The sequence below is a fragment of the Rhinichthys klamathensis genome, unplaced genomic scaffold, assembly GCF_029890125.1.
Source record: "Rhinichthys klamathensis goyatoka isolate OS25496 unplaced genomic scaffold, OSU_Roscu_1.1 h1tg000232l_1, whole genome shotgun sequence".
Lineage (NCBI taxonomy): Eukaryota > Metazoa > Chordata > Actinopteri > Cypriniformes > Leuciscidae > Rhinichthys > Rhinichthys klamathensis.
In genome coordinates, this window is record NW_026606756.1 from 783,603 (window position 1) to 802,693 (window position 19,091).

Genomic DNA, 19,091 nt, shown 5'->3' on the forward strand with positions numbered 1-19,091 from the left:
AATAATTTAGATGGTGCCCTCTCTCTGTTTTGTTGACATTTCCCAAATCTTCCCTCCCAGGGTTTAACCATCAAGCCTTTAGTGAAATGGTTGAAAGTCCCACGCAGCACAAACAGAAAACCTACCATCAACGAAGAGATCCATGAGCGTGTGAGTCAATACTGCTTCCAACACTCTCACCTCTCTTCCTTCTCTGTTTCTCATCACCTGTCTCCCTCTGTCCCTGCCTGACTGCCTGTGGTGAAATGTGTGAGTGATGATGTTGACCTTGCTATCTGTGCAGTGCTTGTGATCTGATGACTGAAACAGCAGCATTGCCACAGACAGACTGACGTTAGACTCTTCCCTCCAATGAATTAATCATCAGAGCTCCTTTTTTTTTGTTGCCTTTCCACAAATAGATGTGCACACATAGGCAGACGTCACACAGCGCCTTGCCATTTGCCTCATCCTCTTTCTGAAGGCCTTACACACTCTGCTGCTCTATGCACACTTGGGGACTCAGGACTACCTGCTGAGCTCTCTAAAACCTGGGCTAAAGATAGGCTGTAGTGTAGCTGAGCTGACAGAAGAGATTTGAAATGATAAAGGAGAGATTCTGAGAAAATAAAGGAGGATAGAAGAGACATTCTCTTGGAAAGCAGCAGTTTCCCAAAGTTGTGTAGACCAAACAGATTTTAACACCACACAATTTAAGATAGAATAGTGTTGCATACTTTAGACTGAACTGCTCACCAATTGCCGGTGTCTAGTTTATTTACAAAGAAATATTTTGAAAAACACCCATGTATTTTTTTTGCAAATGTCTGCAAAAGATGTAGGATTTGATCTCAAGTGCACTTAAAAATAGCCATGGATGCTAATAAAATAAATACAAATAAATAATTCAAATAAAATAGCCATAAATAATTTACAGAAGCACTGAACTTGTCTGTCTTTCTGTTTTCAGGCCTTTGACCACATTCTGACAGCTGTGGAGGACATTGCTGGTCTGAATGGCTACCATCACTGGAGAGACAAGTGAGTGGCACTTAGCAAAGATCGCTAGATAACTGTCTATTCTCATGATGAGAGATGATGTACTCGTCAATATACAAGAGCTAAACAAATGCAATATTGTGTTATTAAGTCTCATTGTTTTTTTTAGGTGGGAGCAATTTGACAAGAACTATTTGAGTAAGTTGCTGTTGAGAAAGTCTGTGTACCATAAGAGTGAACTGTGGGAGGCCTATCAGAAAATCAACATCAGAGATGCCATCAGTGTCATTGATCAGGTAAAAGGCTAATGCTGCCGTTTATCAGGTACACAGTTTGTTAGCATTATTTTTTATAAGGAAGGTTGCTGGAAAGTTTTCTCAGGGTGAAACTGGGTTAAGATTTTCCTAGGATTTGCTTTTCCTGTGTACCATGGTGTATACCATACTGGTGTGATGCCATCTACCTTTTTTGTAAGGGGTTCCATCAGTATTATTGTTGTATTCAAATTGTTGACCACTAGATGGTGCCCACACTCAGGTAAAATCAGCACTGCTGTGCAATACAACAATCAATCTGCTTTAAAACCACTATTAAAACTACTTTTATTTTCAGCTGCTTCTACTTTCTAAAGTGTTTCCTCATTCAGACTCACTCACTCAAACCTATGGATTTTAGCCAAGGTTTTCAATGAATTTTCATTTCTAAACGTTTGAATGAACATTCATCATTGTTGTAATGTTAGTTAATTTTCTTAATAAACGTTATACTACAGTTTTTTTTAAATACTTGGGTCTCTGTGGGTTGACTGAGAGTCTGGTTGGGGGTCCCTGGGCCTTTAAAGAGTGAAAGCCCCTGGATTATAGCATTGAGCAGAGGAAGCATTGAGATCTTTTCTGAGGCTCAAGAGAGTCGTTTGAGAAGAGCAGAGTATAATTCCTCCCTTTGTTAGTTACCCTGACGCCACTGTGTCTCTGCCAATACTGGTCCTTTGTAGGCATCTGATACCTGTCAGCTGCAACATCAAACATATCTACAAAAATACTGGCTGGAGATGGCATCATACAGAGAGAGTTAAAGAGGAAAGAGAAAGAAGGGCCTCCAGTAGATATTTTAATATGAATATATAGACATGCACACCGCCCACTTGATTCTTCTTTTAGTTAGTTTGTTTGTTAGTAATAATTCGTTTTTTCTCATGTTATATTTCAAATAATTTTTCTTCACGTCTCCAAAGAAACAATGTGCTTGATCAGAAAATGTTTATAACACCTGGACTTTTAGTCATGCATGACTTTTGTCTTCCAGCAAGTTCATTTCCTGTACCCTTGAGTTTCAAAGAGCTTGGCTTCCTGAGAGTAGTTATCAAGCTAATATTAGCACAAGATTGAGAGATAGAGAAACCTCTGTTCTCTTTCAGACCACCCAGTGAAAGAGGCACAGGATTATTCATTTCATTTTAGAAGGAAAAAAATAACAACAATTTATCAGCTATAATAATTAAAAAACATTAGTCTCTATATTAGTCACATTTCTGCATGTCTTTCCCATGGTTTTGTACTTACTTTGTATATATTTTCAATGCCCTGTGAAATAGGGCAAAACAGACTGTTTAAACCATTATGCTTAATTGCTTATGTATATCAAGAAAGATGAGTCATTAGCCATATGCCAGAGATATTTGTAGTAAGATAAACCATCTATATGGAGAATGAGCGGAGAGCTGGGTTACATCCACGCTGAGACTGCTGAATTATTGAATATAAAAGTGCACTTTGCATTGTATCTGTAATACCACCTGAGCATTAATTTGCAGTAATAATGGAGATAATAGGTGATACTAAACTGTAGCTACTTACATATCTGGGCATTTAAGGAACATGAATCAATAGCCTGATACTTTATGTATTAGCCAGTCAGGATCAAGTTTAATATTTGGTGCTATGTCTCTCTCTCAGGGTGGGAATGTGTTGACTTCTGCTAGACTCTCTCTGCCTTCCATGGCCAGCAGAACCTCTTTCCCAGAGGTCACAAATGTTACCAACTACCTGTGAGTATTTTGTGTTTGTGAACATCACAGAAAAAAAATCTTAATCAGCAATTTGATCTTGTTGCCCTTTAAAAACTCCTTAAAAATGTCATTAAAAAAAGATAAATATAAACCACCAAATATAAACTACCATTCAAAGGTAGTGTCTAAGATTTTTAAAATGTTAAAAAAAAAGTATCTTATGCTCACCAAGGCTGCATTTATTTAATCACAAATACAGTAAAAACAGTCATTTTGTGTGTACAATTTAAAATAACTGTTGTTGTATTTTATTCATGTGATGGTAAAGCTGAATTATGATAAATAGAAAGTTCAAAAGAACAACATTTGTTTGAAATAGAAATCTTTTTTAACATTATAAATGTATTTAGCCACTTTTGATCAATTTAATGCAACAGAAGTATTCATTTCTTTAAAAAAATACTGACCCCAATATTTTTAATGGTATCATGACTTGAGAAGATTTTTCTTACCCCTTTGGCAAATCGTTTTTTTTATCTCGTTTTAAGTGCTAAATAAATTAATAGAGATTTGTGCTCAAAACAATATAAAACTGTTTGAAACATATATACACTTGTGTTATATAAACTTAATACAGAATACCAAGGAAATGTTTCTTTTAAGAATGTTTAGACAAAGCAATATAAAATACTGATTATATTTTAATTAATACATAATAAAAGATAAACTATGTTTAGCATTTCTTATTTTCATAGGACATTTTTTGAATGTGTGTGCAGACATGTTTTTGTGCATATCTGTGGTGTAATTGTACATGTGTTTCCATGCATGTTGGTTCCTGTAACTCTCTGTGTCTCTCAGGAGAGAGAACGGCAGTGGGGTGTGTCTAGACCTCCAGGTGATTGACACAGTGCCAGGAGCCAAGATAGAGGAAGAGCTAGAGACACATCATGTGCTTGCTGGAAACCTCTACAAACCCAGGAGACGGGTACAGAACGTGCCACACGCACACCCTCTCACTATAAAGTGCTCTGAAGCATGATATTGCATCAGTAAAATGGGTGATACTTTGTATGATGTGTTTGCTTCAGTTGACATCTCTTTCTCTGTACCTGCAGTACCAGTCCCACTACAGTCGCCACTTCATGACAGTGGGTGAAAAAGAGAGACAGGATAGGGAGGTGTTCCAGAGGAATATGCGCAACCGTCTGGAGTCCTTTAAATCCACTCGCTACAAGCGTCACAAGAAAGACCGCAGTCAGAAAAAGGCAAGGGCTCAAAACTGCAGAAAACCACACTTTACAGTTTTTCTCGATTGCTTAAACACATTTCTTGAAACTATGCCTCGTATTCTCAAAACAGTAAACACAAATCCATAACGTCTCACCCAATTCCCCAAACATCCTATTTTCAGGTCAAAATGAAGCTCTACACTCAAAACCATTCACTCTTGCTGAAAAAACAAACTTTGCCCTCAGACAGGACACACAAGCCCTCTAAAACACACACACTACAACATAGTCTTACACACTGGTGCTATAAATTCAAAACAACATTTCCAAAACTGGTAAGTCATGTTGCTTGTGGTCCATCCATCTTTTTTTTTTTTACTCGCTTCTACTCAAGATGTGTGTGAGCATCATATGACAGTAAAAGAGCACACACAAACCTTATTCAAATATGGAATTGTATTGGAATGGTAAAGAGTGTTGGTATGCCTCCACTCAAGGATACAATATGATGAACAAGTCTAAGAATGTTCCACATATGGTTGAAATACCATCATTGGCCTAGAAAGATAACATTCTGGGAGTCAAGACTATAAAGGAGAAAGGATGCCCTCCCTTTACTGTCACACTCTGCAGCCACTCTGTGTGACTGTACGACTGCTGGCCTTTTCTTGCAAGAACATAAACCTCATCAAAGACAATTGGAAATGTTTGTCTCTTATTCAGTGATAGAAATCTGTTTGCCACCACACCTCCCTGAAGGTTCTGATGATGGTGAAGCGACGTTCAGGCGACGGTGAAGCGACTCAAATTTGTCTGTACTCGTTGCCCAGCCTCCCTCATAGTCATACCATGGACAAGTACATGGCCAACTAAAGTGGCTTGAATTTCATCCGAGACTGCTTGTCTTCTTGCCCTTGCCCTTCCTCCTCCTCCTCCTCCTCCTCCTCTTCCTCCACCTCTTCCTCCTCTTCCTCCACCTCTTCCTCCTCCTCCTCCTCCTCCTCTTCCTCCTCTTCCTCCTCCTCCTCCTCCTCCTCCTCCTCCTCCTCCTCCTCCTCCTCCTCCTCCTCTACCTCCCCCTCCTCGACCTATTGCTTAATTTCTCTGTGGATCCATTGTTCCAAAACTCAGTAAACTGATTTTTATCTTTTATAAAAGATTGTATAACCTTTTATCTATCTATTGAAGGATCTGACTGATGTGTGTTCAATTTGGACTCTTAGTGTTTTCACCTGGGTAATTGTGTGCTAACTGAGCTGAAACTGAGCTGACTTGAGCGAACAATTTTGAATGCTAGTGCTTTCTAAATGACCACGAGTTGTAGGCAATGAGAAATGAAGGGATTTGTGTGTAGAGTTTTGCTGTGACAGTTCAACAAATCTGACTAATGTGTCAAAACAGGGGAATAGTGTTCATAGTTCAGTGAAATGGGTGTGCTTTTTGATAAATGGCATTATGGTTTTGAAATTTTAGTTCAAAAGCCTGGTTATAGTGTTTAAGCAATCGAGAAAAACTGTAATTGAGTTAACTGAACCTGAGGGAGGCCATGGTAGTGTAGTACTGACAAGTATCCATGTATGTAAGGTCAATGTAGAGACAAGGTTAAGGTTTGTAGTTACTGATATATATCAAGACTCATGAGTGATGGCTTACTGCTGTGTGTGTGTGTGTGTGTGTGTGTGTGTGTGTGTGTGTGTGTGTGTATGTGTGTGTGTGTGTGTGTGTGTGTGTGTGTGTGAGAGAGAGCAGCTTCTTGAGCAGATAATAATGTTCCTTGAGCAGCAAATCAGCATATTAGAATGATTTCTGAAGGATCATGTGACACTGAAGACTGGAGTAATGATGTCGAAAGTTCAGAACTTTGCCATCACAAGAATACATTACATTTTATAGTATTCAAATATATTAAAATAGAATTGTAATATATTTTATTTGATATTGTAACAATATTTCACAATATTACTGTTTTTTCAAATAAATGCAGCCTTGGTGAGCAAAAGAGACATCATTAAAAAAAATCTTACAGAGATACTGTATGTATATGTATTTAATTTGTTCCTCTGATACATTCACTTTGTTTCCCCAAAATGTAAAAAATATTGATAATATCGTATTACAGCGGAAAGGGTCAGATGCAAAAGAGCAAGACGCCAATGAAAAACCCAGACGAAATGTCAGCTGGCAGGACAAAGGTTGGTCATTGGATCTGCTTGGTGATGATTATCTTTTAATGAAACTATTTTCTGATACTTAAAGTTCCCAGTGGATTGTGTAACATGTTTTTGCACATATGTCTGTAGACCCAGTTGTGGTTCCAATGGCACCTGAGGAGGATATACATGATCCTTCTGAACCAGATAAAGATGATGATGTGGGCATCACTTTTGTGGCTCGCAAAGCCCCAGAAACACCAAAGGAGAGACCAAAATCAGGTGAGATATGAACACGATTGTGGTAAGAAAAGTGAGAACTGATTGCTACCCATCTCCAACATTTTTATATCTTCTTGTGTTTATTTTTGTTTTCTCAGTACCAGCTGCCCTGGATGTTTGTCAGAGCCCGGTTGCCGCCCCTCCCTCACTGACATGTGGAGAGAAAACCCTGCCATGGAAAAATGGTGTGGGTTCTCTCCCTCCCTGTGTGTCTGTGGAGGCCACTAAAATTATCCCAATAGACCTGCAGCAGGCTTGGAACCAGAGCATCTCCTCTCTGGAGAGCCTGGCTTCTCCTCCAGAGCCCCTGCATCCACGTATTAGCGCCCTCTCGAGGCTGGGAGGACCCCTGCGGACCCCTGCGAAGGGAAAAAGTGGTGGTGGATCAGGAAGTAATACAAGTTCCCCAAGTTCAGGGCCGTTCAAGTTCCCTGCAGGGAAGGATGAAGAGGAGGAAGGCGCCCTCTCTCAGCAACAGCAAGAAATGCAGCCGCTAATGATGTCTTTGAGGCCACCGCCGCCACCTCCTCCGCCACCTGCTGCGCAGTCCGCCGGAAAGAGAAGGAATCCCTGTGTATATCTTAGGAGTCTGGTGACAGTGCCATCTTCTGGTGGGGAGCCACAAAGCAGGAAGCCAACCCAACTGTAGAATCACTTCCTTTAATCATCTTACTGCTGGCATTTACTTCCTCGGGCCAGAGTTTATTTTTAAGTCAGTAAATTCATTTCTAATGGTAATAGGCGACATGGGTTTAGACAAGGTTGGGTAGTTTGCTGAGGATCCAGTTCTTTTTGTGTACAGAGCTGTTCTTTCACACAGGAAAACCGTTCCACTTTCTATGTTTTTTTTGTTTGTTTTTTTTTAGTTTGAAGTGATCTGCCCTGTATTATGTACCCCTGTATGTAAAATGTTCAACTTCTGAACATATATAAGGCTAAACTACATTCCAAGGAGCCACTTTCCTCCCTCACTCACACATAAAAGAACAGCAAATCATTTAATTGTTACTCTCACAGAGTTTTAATCTTTAAATGACTCAATCCATCTTAAAACAAGAATGAATACTGTAGTACTGAGATATTCCCTTTTCAGACTGGGATGACAAAGTAACACTTTTTCTTGCAGCACATCACAGAAAGCGCATGAGGTTAGGGCCACACATCTTCAGTCACAGCCATTATCTCTCAATGGGCTTGAAATATGCATAACAAATCCCCACACACTACATTGGATGACAAATAATCCATGATGATTGTCAGGAGCATTTATGATGTGTACAGGATACATAAGCTTCTATGCTGCACATTACCTGTTCTCTGTTGTGTTTGGCAAGAAAATAAGGTCTGTTAATTTATTTTCTATTTATGTATCAACTTCATGCCTTTTATTCTTTTGCTTTCCGAATAACATGGTTTTGTGAATCTGTATTTTAATCTACAAAGCTACAGCTGTTTTAATAACCAAAGTGTTTAATGTTAATGTTTAATATTACATTTTTTGTCCGTCTTTACTTCATTTTATGACACTATATTTATAATCATGAATAATTAATTATGGATCATTAGAATTTGATGTGCTTTATCAGTTAGTAGTAGTAGGCCACAGACTCATCAATGTAATCTAATGCACTTTCTAAAATTGCTTTCAATTTGTCTGACAATGACAAACATATAGCATACTGTGTACATCTCATGTCTACTCCAAGTCTTCAGATGTCTTCATCCTTTAAGGTTCTTACTATACCATAAAAGGGTATACAGAATTTGGGTTTTGCACTTAAAATGAAAAGCCATTTAGGCCACTGTACCTGTGGTGTTCTTGAAGCTGCTGGCCCTTTGTTTTGTATTGCTGTGTAATTCTGTGTATGTCCTGAGGATTGTTGTGCCTTGAGAGGGGCGGTGTTAAATGTTGAGAAGGAGGCCTTGGTGATCTCTATTGTGCCTATATGAACAGTATGGAGTGGGTCAGCATTGTCTTACTTGAACTTGTCGTGTTAGCAAAAATGTTGCCCCAATCATTTGACCCCATTGAATTTGAATTTGAATTAAATGATCCACCTATTAAATTAAAAAGGAATTTTCAGATCTTTTCTCCCATGTGTTTTTTATACTATAGGTATGTTTATGTGGTGTTTATGTGCCAAATAGTGAATTTGAACAGCTGCAGGAATAAAGTTAACAAAAGAGGACAGCGCTTTTGAATGCCAGTGTTTGTCTCGTCATTGCATGTTCATTTTTTAATGTTAGATGAAAGCATATTCTTTATATGTTTTATTCTGTCATATTTAGCTGGTCTCAGCTGGTACTGTATTTCACCCGTAGGTAGATCCTCAGGGCCCGGTGAAGGAAACCTTTGGTGAATAATAATGAAGTTACATTCCCCCTTCAACCCAGGAGTCCCTGTGGTTTAGGCAGGGCTTTCCTAGACTGCCCTCAAAAGACTTCAGCGCATTTATGTGCTAATGTGCCATTTTCCCTTCCTCAAGCCCTGAAACAGATCCCAACCAGCAATGAAGTCATTGGCGAGAGAAGAAAAGATGGATTTGAATGTGGAGACTTTAAACTGATTCCACCAAGTGATTTTCCCACCTGACTAAATATCAGGGTTTGTTGTTTTTGCCCCTCTTTAGTAATCTAGAGATTTCACAGGCCATGTTCATAAATAACCATTTTATAGGCACTTTTGACATGAGTTTCATAAAATTAAACTTGAAATTTACTACAAATGTAATTTAGCGTCCAACAGTATATATCATTTTGTTAAATCTTTTCCCCCCGACTTGTCATTTTCCTGAATCAACAAATGTAATTTCCATCACATATCAAATTATGCTGAGCATCTTTACGTTCTTCAATGGTGGTGGTGGTGGTGGATATGACATTTTAAAAATGTGCAACTTTGTTTTGTACTTGTTTTGTTAAGGCTATTCATAGCTAGCATTTTATATATCCTACAATTAAATAACATTGTCATACTTTTTTGCAGTAATGTGGCAAACCTTCGGGTTTATTTTGGAAATACATTTTTTTTGGAAACAACTATTTACCATGATCTTTCATTATTTTCTTCACATATAATGTGTCATATTTCATCTCAATATGCTCTTTACTAAAAATGAGGCCTATGTATGTACTAATAACAAATTAATGGGGGAGGGGGAAATGGCAAATTTCTCCATTTAGCTTTTTTTTTTTTTTACAATAGTTTTTATGTTTTTATTATGTTTGTTAGCTATTTATTACATTTTAAAACAATTTTTTTTTTTTTTTTTTACAATCCTATAGGACTTGTTAAAAAAAACTCCATTTACTTTGCATATCTGCATAAAAATTCTTCCGCCAAGTATAGGTCGCTGTTTAGTGTTTCAAACATAGACAAAGCTACATCGCGCATTAATATTACGACAACGACAACGGCTTCGGAGTTTCGAGGAGGAGGATCATCGGAATGTGTAGTCCGAACTTTCCGATTAAAGATAAAGATAACGTATTAGACAACAATCTACAATGTTTTAGGCACTAACTAGCAATCTAGCTAGTTAGGAATAGAGAAAGTGAACTTGTTTTGGATTTCTGTCAACTTGTAAACTTATGTTTACCGCAGATCGCCTCAGGTAACGTTAACATAGCAGCTGTCAAATCCACAAAAAATGTCTTACGATAACGTTAGTTCACGATAGTGCAAGTGAATAAGCAGGCATATCCAACCTGCAAAGTCTGTAAGCTAAACTCATTAAATTTAAATGGGGAAAGTATGTTTTACAACTGGTCGCTGGTCTGAAAGGGAAGTTGTTTAGCAGCTAACGTTACCCGTAAAAATTGTGAAATCTGAAAATCAGGTGGCATTAGGCCACAACCTCCTTGGGACTTAACTCTTGTAAAGGTGTGGAAAAGGCCCACAGAAAATGTTGGGACTAGGGATGTAACGTTAACTGTGCTAGGAGAACCAGACAAAAGAGCCACATATACCCCTTTTCCACCAAAAACGAACTGGTTCGGAACTGGTGCTGGTTCAAAGTCGTTTCGGAGTTGGTTCAACTTGCGAACCTTCTCAGAACCTGTTTGTTTTTCCACTGACTAGAGCGCCCAGCGAACGACGTCGTTACGTCACTGTGTACGTCGCCATACATCTTAGCTAGAAACGCTTTCAAGTACAACATTACTTTGGGATTAGGCCTATCTCTAACTCGTGAACCAAGAAGGCTTTAAAAACAATTGAAATATGTAAGTCTTTTAATCTTTTCCTTTGATATGTAATATTTTCTGATTAGTTATGTACTCCTGTCTTGTGTCTTTTTTTCTTTCCATTTATTTGTTCTATATTGTGACTGTTTTCTCCTTTGCTTACATAACTTTTTCAATAAAAAAATAAACTAGAAACGCTTGCGCCAACTTTAAGCATAACAATTACAATGGCGGACTACATCGTGTTTCTGCAAATGTTTCTCCTGGCTTTGCGATCCTATATTATGTCAGAAAATATGTTATCTAAACCCGCCCCCAGCCCCCGACGTAAGCATGACGTGGTAAAAGAACGGTTCTAGTCCAGCAAAGAGTTGGTGCCGCTTGGAACCAGTTTTCCTGGCCGAGAACCGGTTATTTACCTGTCGAAACACAAAGAACTGGTTCGCGCGCAGGCACCGGCTCCGAACCGGCTCTCAAATACCCCTTTTCCACCAACGCATTTTGAGAGCCGGTTCGGAGCCGGTGCCTGCGCGCGAACCAGTTCTTTGTGTTTCGACAGGTAAATAACCGGTTCTCGGCCAGGAAAACTGGTTCCAAGCGGCACCAACTCTTTGCTGGACTAGAACCGTTCTTTTACCACGTCATGCTTACGTCGGGGGCTGGGGGCGGGTTTAGATAACATATTTTCTGACATAATATAGGATCGCAAAGCCAGGAGAAACATTTGCAGAAACACGATGTAGTCCGCCATTGTAATTGTTATGCTTAAAGTTGGCGCAAGCGTTTCTAGTTTATTTTTTTATTGAAAAAGTTATGTAAGCAAAGGAGAAAACAGTCACAATATAGAACAAATAAATGGAAAGAAAAAAAGACACAAGACAGGAGTACATAACTAATCAGAAAATATTACATATCAAAGGAAAAGATTAAAAGACTTACATATTTCAATTGTTTTTAAAGCCTTCTTGGTTCACGAGTTAGAGATAGGCCTAATCCCAAAGTAATGTTGTACTTGAAAGCGTTTCTAGCTAAGATGTATGGCGACGTACACAGTGACGTAACGACGTCGTTCGCTGGGCGCTCTAGTCAGTGGAAAAACAAACAGGTTCTGAGAAGGTTCGCAAGTTGAACCAACTCCGAAACGACTTTGAACCAGCACCAGTTCCGAACCAGTTCGTTTTTGGTGGAAAAGGGGTAAAAATGCGTTGGTGGAAAAGGGGTAATTAAGGTCATTATGAAACCGCATGATAGGTGATTTAGAAGAATGTAAATGGAGGACATTTAGGACAAAAGACACGGGCTCAACCAGGAGCCTTATTTCTTAGACCACAGAGGCCTGTTAAAGGTGGATTAACTTGTACATTTGTACAATTATTTTTTCCATTTGCTGGCAGTGCATTGTCCTCCACTCCTGTGTAATGACAGTTGCTTGTACACCAGGTTTTTCTTGTTATAAGATATGCAACAATAACTATATCAACTGTTTTTGCCTTAGTGGACATGTTCTTTTATTATACAGGCATAGACGGCACAAATATGACGTTGCAATGCAATTTCAGGGGTGTGTCTTCTGAGGAGGCAAGGGAGTTAGTGCCTCCACAAGAGCGGAATGGGCTATATGCACGCATAACTTCCGCGTTTGATGCAAGGATGCTCTTACGTTTCCGGTTGGGGAGATTTAAAGCGGAGAAAAACCGAGGAAAACGGGATTATGGCAGAGTCTTCAAAATGTACTGTCCTCTCGTCTTTGAAACGAAACTTTAATACGTTTAGTTGTAATTTTATATATAGTTATGTTTATTTAATATAATAAACAAAGAAGCATAAACAAAACGAGGGGTGTCTGTTTTGTCTGTTTTTGCGACTAACGTTTCTTTAATATAGCAATAGAGTATAAAAACCAATATAAATTCTCGGTATAGCATTGGACTCTACGATCGGCGGAAGTAATCCAGCATCCTTAGACCTTCACCGGAAATACCGCCGTGCATAGAGCCCATTGAGAATGAATGGGGGCAATGCGTCCATAGCGTTATGATTGGATTGGTTATGATTGAATATAATGTGATTGGTTAGTGCGATAAATCCCGCCTCTTGTTTTCGAATTTATGAATTGAGTTATGAAAAAAAAAATTGTAAGGACACTGCCTCATATATATATATATATATATATATATATATCAACTTACAATGTCCCTGATAATTCCATTTTTTTCAATGACTGTGGACAATCTGGATTTACCGACATCATTTAATTCATATTACTTGACCGACATCAAGTAATATTGTGGTCTAAAAAAGTCTGGAGGGTGTACCAATTTTCGTATTACCTTGAACTTCATGGCTTAACTGATGCAATTAACCTGCCAGGCAGGTTAACTGCAGTTGGCAGGTACCTGTATAAATCACTCACTAATTAAAGGGTGTGAGCATGCACTTTCATATGTGTGTAAAGTACAGAAAGAAAGTACAGAAATGTGTAAATAGCATTTCTTTCTTTCTTTCTTTCTTTCTTTCTTTCTTTCTTTCTTTCTTTCTTTCTTTCTTTCTTTCTTTCTTTCTTTCTTTCTTTCTTTCTTTCTTTCTTTCTTTCCCAGAGTTATTTTGATGCAACTTTTTATGCAATTATATATCAAATATTTAATTAAACAATATAATACATAATTTAACATTTTTTTTCCAGAATGGCAGTTTGTGGGCTCCTTCTAGCTAGGATATTCTGGTCATTATATTTGTGTGATTGATAAATAACCTGCATCACAGACTAGGAATAATAAAAAAAACATTGTCGCTAAATCAAGCAATGAATCCCAAAACTTTCAGAGCACTTCCATTGGTAGATGCTGTGTTCCTGGTGCACATTAAAGTGATCAAAGCTGCAGTAGCTGCCATCCCTTGTGGAGAAGTCCAAGAACGACGCTATTCTTTCAGGGCTTAATTGTGGGGCTGTCCGGGGTAGATTAGAAGGTAGTGTTCATACTGCTCTCTCCTTATTGGCTGGGTGAAAATTGTTCCCCCGGGTGGAAAACCTGCTCACATTCTTAAAAGACACTTTGCATTGTCACTGTGCAGCAGATCATCCGATATCTGGCTGATCTGTCAGTGGGATCTCCAAAACCGAGAACAGGAATTTTCCATGTCAGGCTGGAGCACTAGCTGATTAGAGCTCCACGAGTTCTGTGAATGGGCCCCTTCTGGGTAATCACAATTATAATCATGTGTGTTTTTCCTGAATAGTGTGTCATATCACGTACATAGTTTTTATTAATGGCTAGTATACCAAAGCAAATGACATCAGATGAGGTTTTGCCACCCTGTCTTTTGCATTGATGAAACATTCATGGTTGTCTGTGCCAAAACATTCACAATTAATCGATATGTCAGTCTTGTACAAATGTGTGAAAAGAAAATGATTCTCAAAACAAAGTAGAGCTATTATAAAATATGTTCCGTGATTTTAAAAAGTACAGCCTCTGGCCTTTTTTGACATGACATAATCACTCTTTTTTTTTCAGATTATTTTCCAGCATGTGTGTACTTGCTGGATAGGAGCATTTTGTAGATTGCACAACTGTCTGCTCATCCCCCATTCCTTTCAAAGAAGAGGTGGAGATGAAGCACTTTTGATTCAAAAGAGACATACTATAATATTTGAAAGTGCCCTGGTCACGTTAAACCAAAACTTATCTAATGCTAAGTATCTATCTATCTATCTATCTATCTATCTATCTATCTATCTATCTATCTATCTATCTATCTATCTATCTATCTATCTATCTATCTATCTATCTATCTATCTATCTATCTATCTATCTATCTATCTATCTATCTATCTGTCTGTCTGTCTGTCTGTCTGTCTGTCTGTCTGTCTGTCTGTCTGTCTGTCTGTCTGAATATTTAGGAACAGATTCTCAGTAGATTTTATAGCAGTTATGTGTGTGTGTGTGTGTGTGTGTGTGTGCAGTTAAATGGGTTCTGTGGAAAATGTTGTTTTTTATTTTCAATTGAATCAGATGAATAACAGAATCTAGCATTTCCACAAGAACATTGGATTAGATCAAAAGTAAATTGTCAGTCGAGAAGGAGAAGGAACTGTGTGTTACATTTCATACATTTGGGCTGATGATGTTGTTGTTTTGGCAATTGGCATATAAATACACATTTTGAACTGAAAGCGATTGGCGGATGGTTTGAAACCGGTTGGTTGTCACTTTAAAATAGAGTTAATGTGAATGTTAATTGTTGTTGGGGTTTTTTATGCTCTTTTGAAAGCTCAGGCACATAACGTGTGATTGTAGAATATGGCTGTAAATAAGGGTTCTGTCCACTGGTGTGTGTCTGTCATAAGCCTTCATATGTCCTTCAGAATGTTTCAAGCTGAACTTTACGCTGTTAGTAACATCTGAAGTCTAACACAACGGACCAAAAATGCTTGTTATACACGTTTAGTTTGATGGTTAGTTAAGTATTTTATGGCGGCCAGGTTAAATCAGCCAGATCTCATGCACCAGAACTATGTTGAGAATGTGTTTGTTTTCTTCTTTCAAAAGTGTCTGATTTCATAACTGTGCAACAAATGTGTTGAAGGCTGTTGGCGCATTTCTAGAGATTTAAATATGGGTGTATGAGTCACAAAAACAGTAAAGCATTTTTGTTGTGTTAGTGTAAAATTTTTGATGTTTCACAAAATGTGTGCGGTCACAGTAGCGAAACTTCAGCTAATATTTTGGGCAAAGTAGGTCCATTGTAAATATCCATAAACCAACAAATTTGCGTGTTAAAAGTTTAACAAACTTAAATCCGATTAATCCATGTGGTGAATTTTTTCTTCTTGTGAAATTCCCGATTACTTGGATTCCTATTGTTCTGATTTCTCTGTCCTTGTTGGTTATTATTCGGGGTTTTTTAACGTGTGAAACTTTAAAATTATGGTGAGAATAAATGAATAACACGGAGAAAACTGGAGCCATCAGCATGTCTATAGATACCCCAGACAGGAAGCACACTTGACACTAGATCATGACAGTGAATCTCTCATAAGGTAAAGATGACATTCTGATGAGTGCTCTGAGTGTTGTAGCGGATCCGGAGTAAAGGGGAAAAGCAGGACACACTTTGTGCCACAGGAGACCCCTTGTGTTAAGTTCAGACAGCCCAGTTGTCAGCACCATCCGCCATGATGAGCGTCCTGAGTATTCTTTTACAGAGTGAGAAACTGAGTAGATTTAATATGTGTTTTCCAGACCAGCTTGTGCCATCACTCTAGTTTCCCTTCAGTAGCTTAACTCCAGTTGAAAGAATAAGCATATTCGTGTTCAAAATAGGGATGTCAGTTTATATAAATTCCCATAATCGATCGTTGTTTAAATTAACGATCAATTAATCGATTAATCATTAACGTCTTAAATCTGAAGCGGGGGCGCTACTATATTATCACATTACTTAACCACTTGCTTGACCAACACTAAATAGGTGTCGTTTAAGCTTAGAAGCTTAGCTTTACGGTGAATATAGGGAATACGACCATCACTTATCAAGTACTTTTTAATTTACTCACATATTAGAAGTGCTCTATTTTCATAGTGTGAAAAAATAACTGCATTACATGAAAATGTGATCTGTAAAATCATCGTACATAACAGACTTGTCATATATTGTTGAAAAGATCTCCACTAGCAGAATACATCAAGCATATTTGTTTGTTGGAGACCAAACTATACCAAGTATTTGTATAAAAAGCACTGCCGATGTACGTATATGTGTATAAGCACCAGTGTTGTGCCTGAACGCGTTCATTGAACGATAGTTCATGAACTCGTTCATATTTTGGGCGAACGTGAACTGAACGTACTGTATTACTGCCTGATGAACGTTACTGTGAACGCGTTCATTCTGGTGTCTGTGAACGCACGCTCTCTCAGTTTAACTTCGTTCAATAGGGTGCCAGATTTCTAGAGAGACTTCCAGGCGAAAACCCGGCTAAAACACACGTAAACAGGCCTTAATATGTAGCGAAAAAAACACCCAATCTGGCAACACAAGCCACCAGTGTCGCACCGCGGCCGCCGCATGCGTCATCAAGACAAGAAGCAGCATGTAGTCGACAAAGCATCGAGGAGGCGTCGCATCGTAAGAACTATGAACTAGTTAATTTTTTGGAACCGTGAACTTAGTTCAAAATTGTGAAGTATGAACAATGAACTGAACTAGTTCATTTTAAAATTTGTGAACTAGTTCATGTAGAAAGTGAACTTTCCCAACACTGATAAGTACACATTATGTATTTGTACCACGCTTTTTGTTTGTAACTTGAAACAAAAAGTAAACCATATTAGATCGCATATCTTTATTTAGAGCACCTGATCTTGAACGAGGCCAAACACAACATAAGATAATGCGTAGATCATGGAGTAACATGACCTGATGCTTGGCTAAAGCTATAGGACTTCCGGGATCCGATCACGTTGCGATCCTGACGCAGTGTTTTCCAATGAAAGTTCAACCAATGGAAACTGGATCTCGGGTATGGTGGATGGGTATAGTGTGGGTTAGGGGTGGGAATCTTTTACCATCTCACGATTCAATTCGATTCCGATTCTTGAGGCCACGATTCGATTCAAAATCGATTTTCGATTCAAAAAGATTTTCGATTTAAAACGATTCGATTTTATCCATAATGATTTCTAATCGGGTTTCTGATCATGATCTACTCTCATCTGCTTTGCTATACAGAATGACAAACGGAGACCAGTGTTTCCTCTAGGATTTTTTCCAGCTGTTGTGGCAGGCCCATTTCGCCAAGGGGAGGGGGCGTGGCCCATGAGTGATATTCCCATTGGCTACGCCCCCTTACCCCAGGTGTTTAAACCTCCCCTAAGCATTATAACATTATAACATGAAAGGCTCGAATAAGAGCGGCAAAGCGATTATGCGTATCCCGTGCGCAGAATGATGCACTTGAAGCAACGCGAAGTCACAGCGCGCAGCGCTCCGGATTGAAAAGTTCAAAGCACAAAACGAAGAGATTATATCTGTCTATCTATGCTTAATGTATTATATATATGCAACAGTTTATTGAGCATTTTCTTTTAACAGTTTTAAATTTCAGTTACAGTGCGCATGAAGAACAATTCATAGCGCTCTCCAGTGCTGTAATCTAACAGACACCCAGGAGAAAGGATTATGATTTAGAAAACGCTATAACGCGACGCGCTGTGTGAATGCTGAATGGAGAATGACTGAGGAGAGATGAGTTTCTATTAACTTTAACTAACGACTTAAATATTCATTTTTACCTCACATTATGCTATTGAATGACTTTAGAAGTCTTGGAATATAGTGCGAACACTTTATGGTGCTTTACAATGTTTTTTTTTATGCCTTTAGCTTAACAATAACACAATAGTATACACATTAATATCGGACCTCACTGAGAAGCTGCAGCCGTGGCGGGATTATTTTAGGTGTGGCGGCCGGCCACGGCAGAATGAATGTAGAAGCATCATATTTAGAAGCATCAGAAGCTTCATAGAAGCATCCATATTTGCTTCCTTTGATTTGCCGCTCACGTTCAAAAACCGGCTGCGTGCATGACGTCCGGACGTCCCGTATAGGCTATAGTTACAAAAATGGAGGCGAACAGCCAGCTGATTTTATTTATTTATTAAATCGATTCTTGGACATTTCAGATCGATTCTGAATCGTTGCAAATGAGAATCTAGATTCTTCTGTGAATCGATTTTTTGGCACACCCCTAGTGTGGGTTGGGATGATGTGTAGAGACCAATCGGACACTCTTACAGCTGGAGTGCGCTTGGATTGGTTCTATCGGTTAAAGGACGTCTGGACTCCAGGCTGATATTTCCTGCCTGTATTCTGTTCTGATGACCTTTAGCAGAAGGATTTATGTGACATGTCTGGTTTAAGTCAGTGTTTAAGCAAGCTTCAACAGATCTGAGAAAAAGCCTTTGTTACTTATTCTTTGTGTCTCTGTGTCACATCCACACCTTTCATGGGCAATTTCTGTTGACATAAAGAGGTAGGTCAACCTGTTCTGTCAGAGTTCGAAACCGTTCCATCCGTTTTGTGATCCATCAAGTGCACGTCTTAGTGTTGTTTACATCATAAGCTAATGGGAGATCTATTTTCAACAACATCAGACTCTCTGTTTGTAATGGCTAGGGTTGTTTCTCTGACATGATAATTTGATAATGCATTGCAAAATGATTCTGTAGAAATACAGGAAGTGGCTATGGA

General features: G+C 38.6%; 1 protein-coding gene across 1 annotated transcript in view; it reads left to right on the plus strand.

Annotated features, from left to right (window-relative positions):
• The window catches only part of slc9a5 (solute carrier family 9 member A5), a 30,495-nt gene extending 23,119 nt beyond the window's left edge, over positions 1–7,376 (plus strand). The window contains exons 8-16 of the mRNA XM_056265378.1: positions 61–150; positions 950–1,020; positions 1,148–1,274; positions 2,934–3,025; positions 3,848–3,974; positions 4,105–4,254; positions 6,338–6,410; positions 6,519–6,650; positions 6,749–7,376. Of these exons, the coding sequence (XP_056121353.1) occupies positions 61–150; positions 950–1,020; positions 1,148–1,274; positions 2,934–3,025; positions 3,848–3,974; positions 4,105–4,254; positions 6,338–6,410; positions 6,519–6,650; positions 6,749–7,299 (1,413 nt within the window). The 3' untranslated portion in view covers positions 7,300–7,376. The remainder of the gene's footprint in view (positions 1–60; positions 151–949; positions 1,021–1,147; positions 1,275–2,933; positions 3,026–3,847; positions 3,975–4,104; positions 4,255–6,337; positions 6,411–6,518; positions 6,651–6,748) is intronic.
• The last annotated feature ends 11,715 nt before the right edge of the window (positions 7,377–19,091 follow it).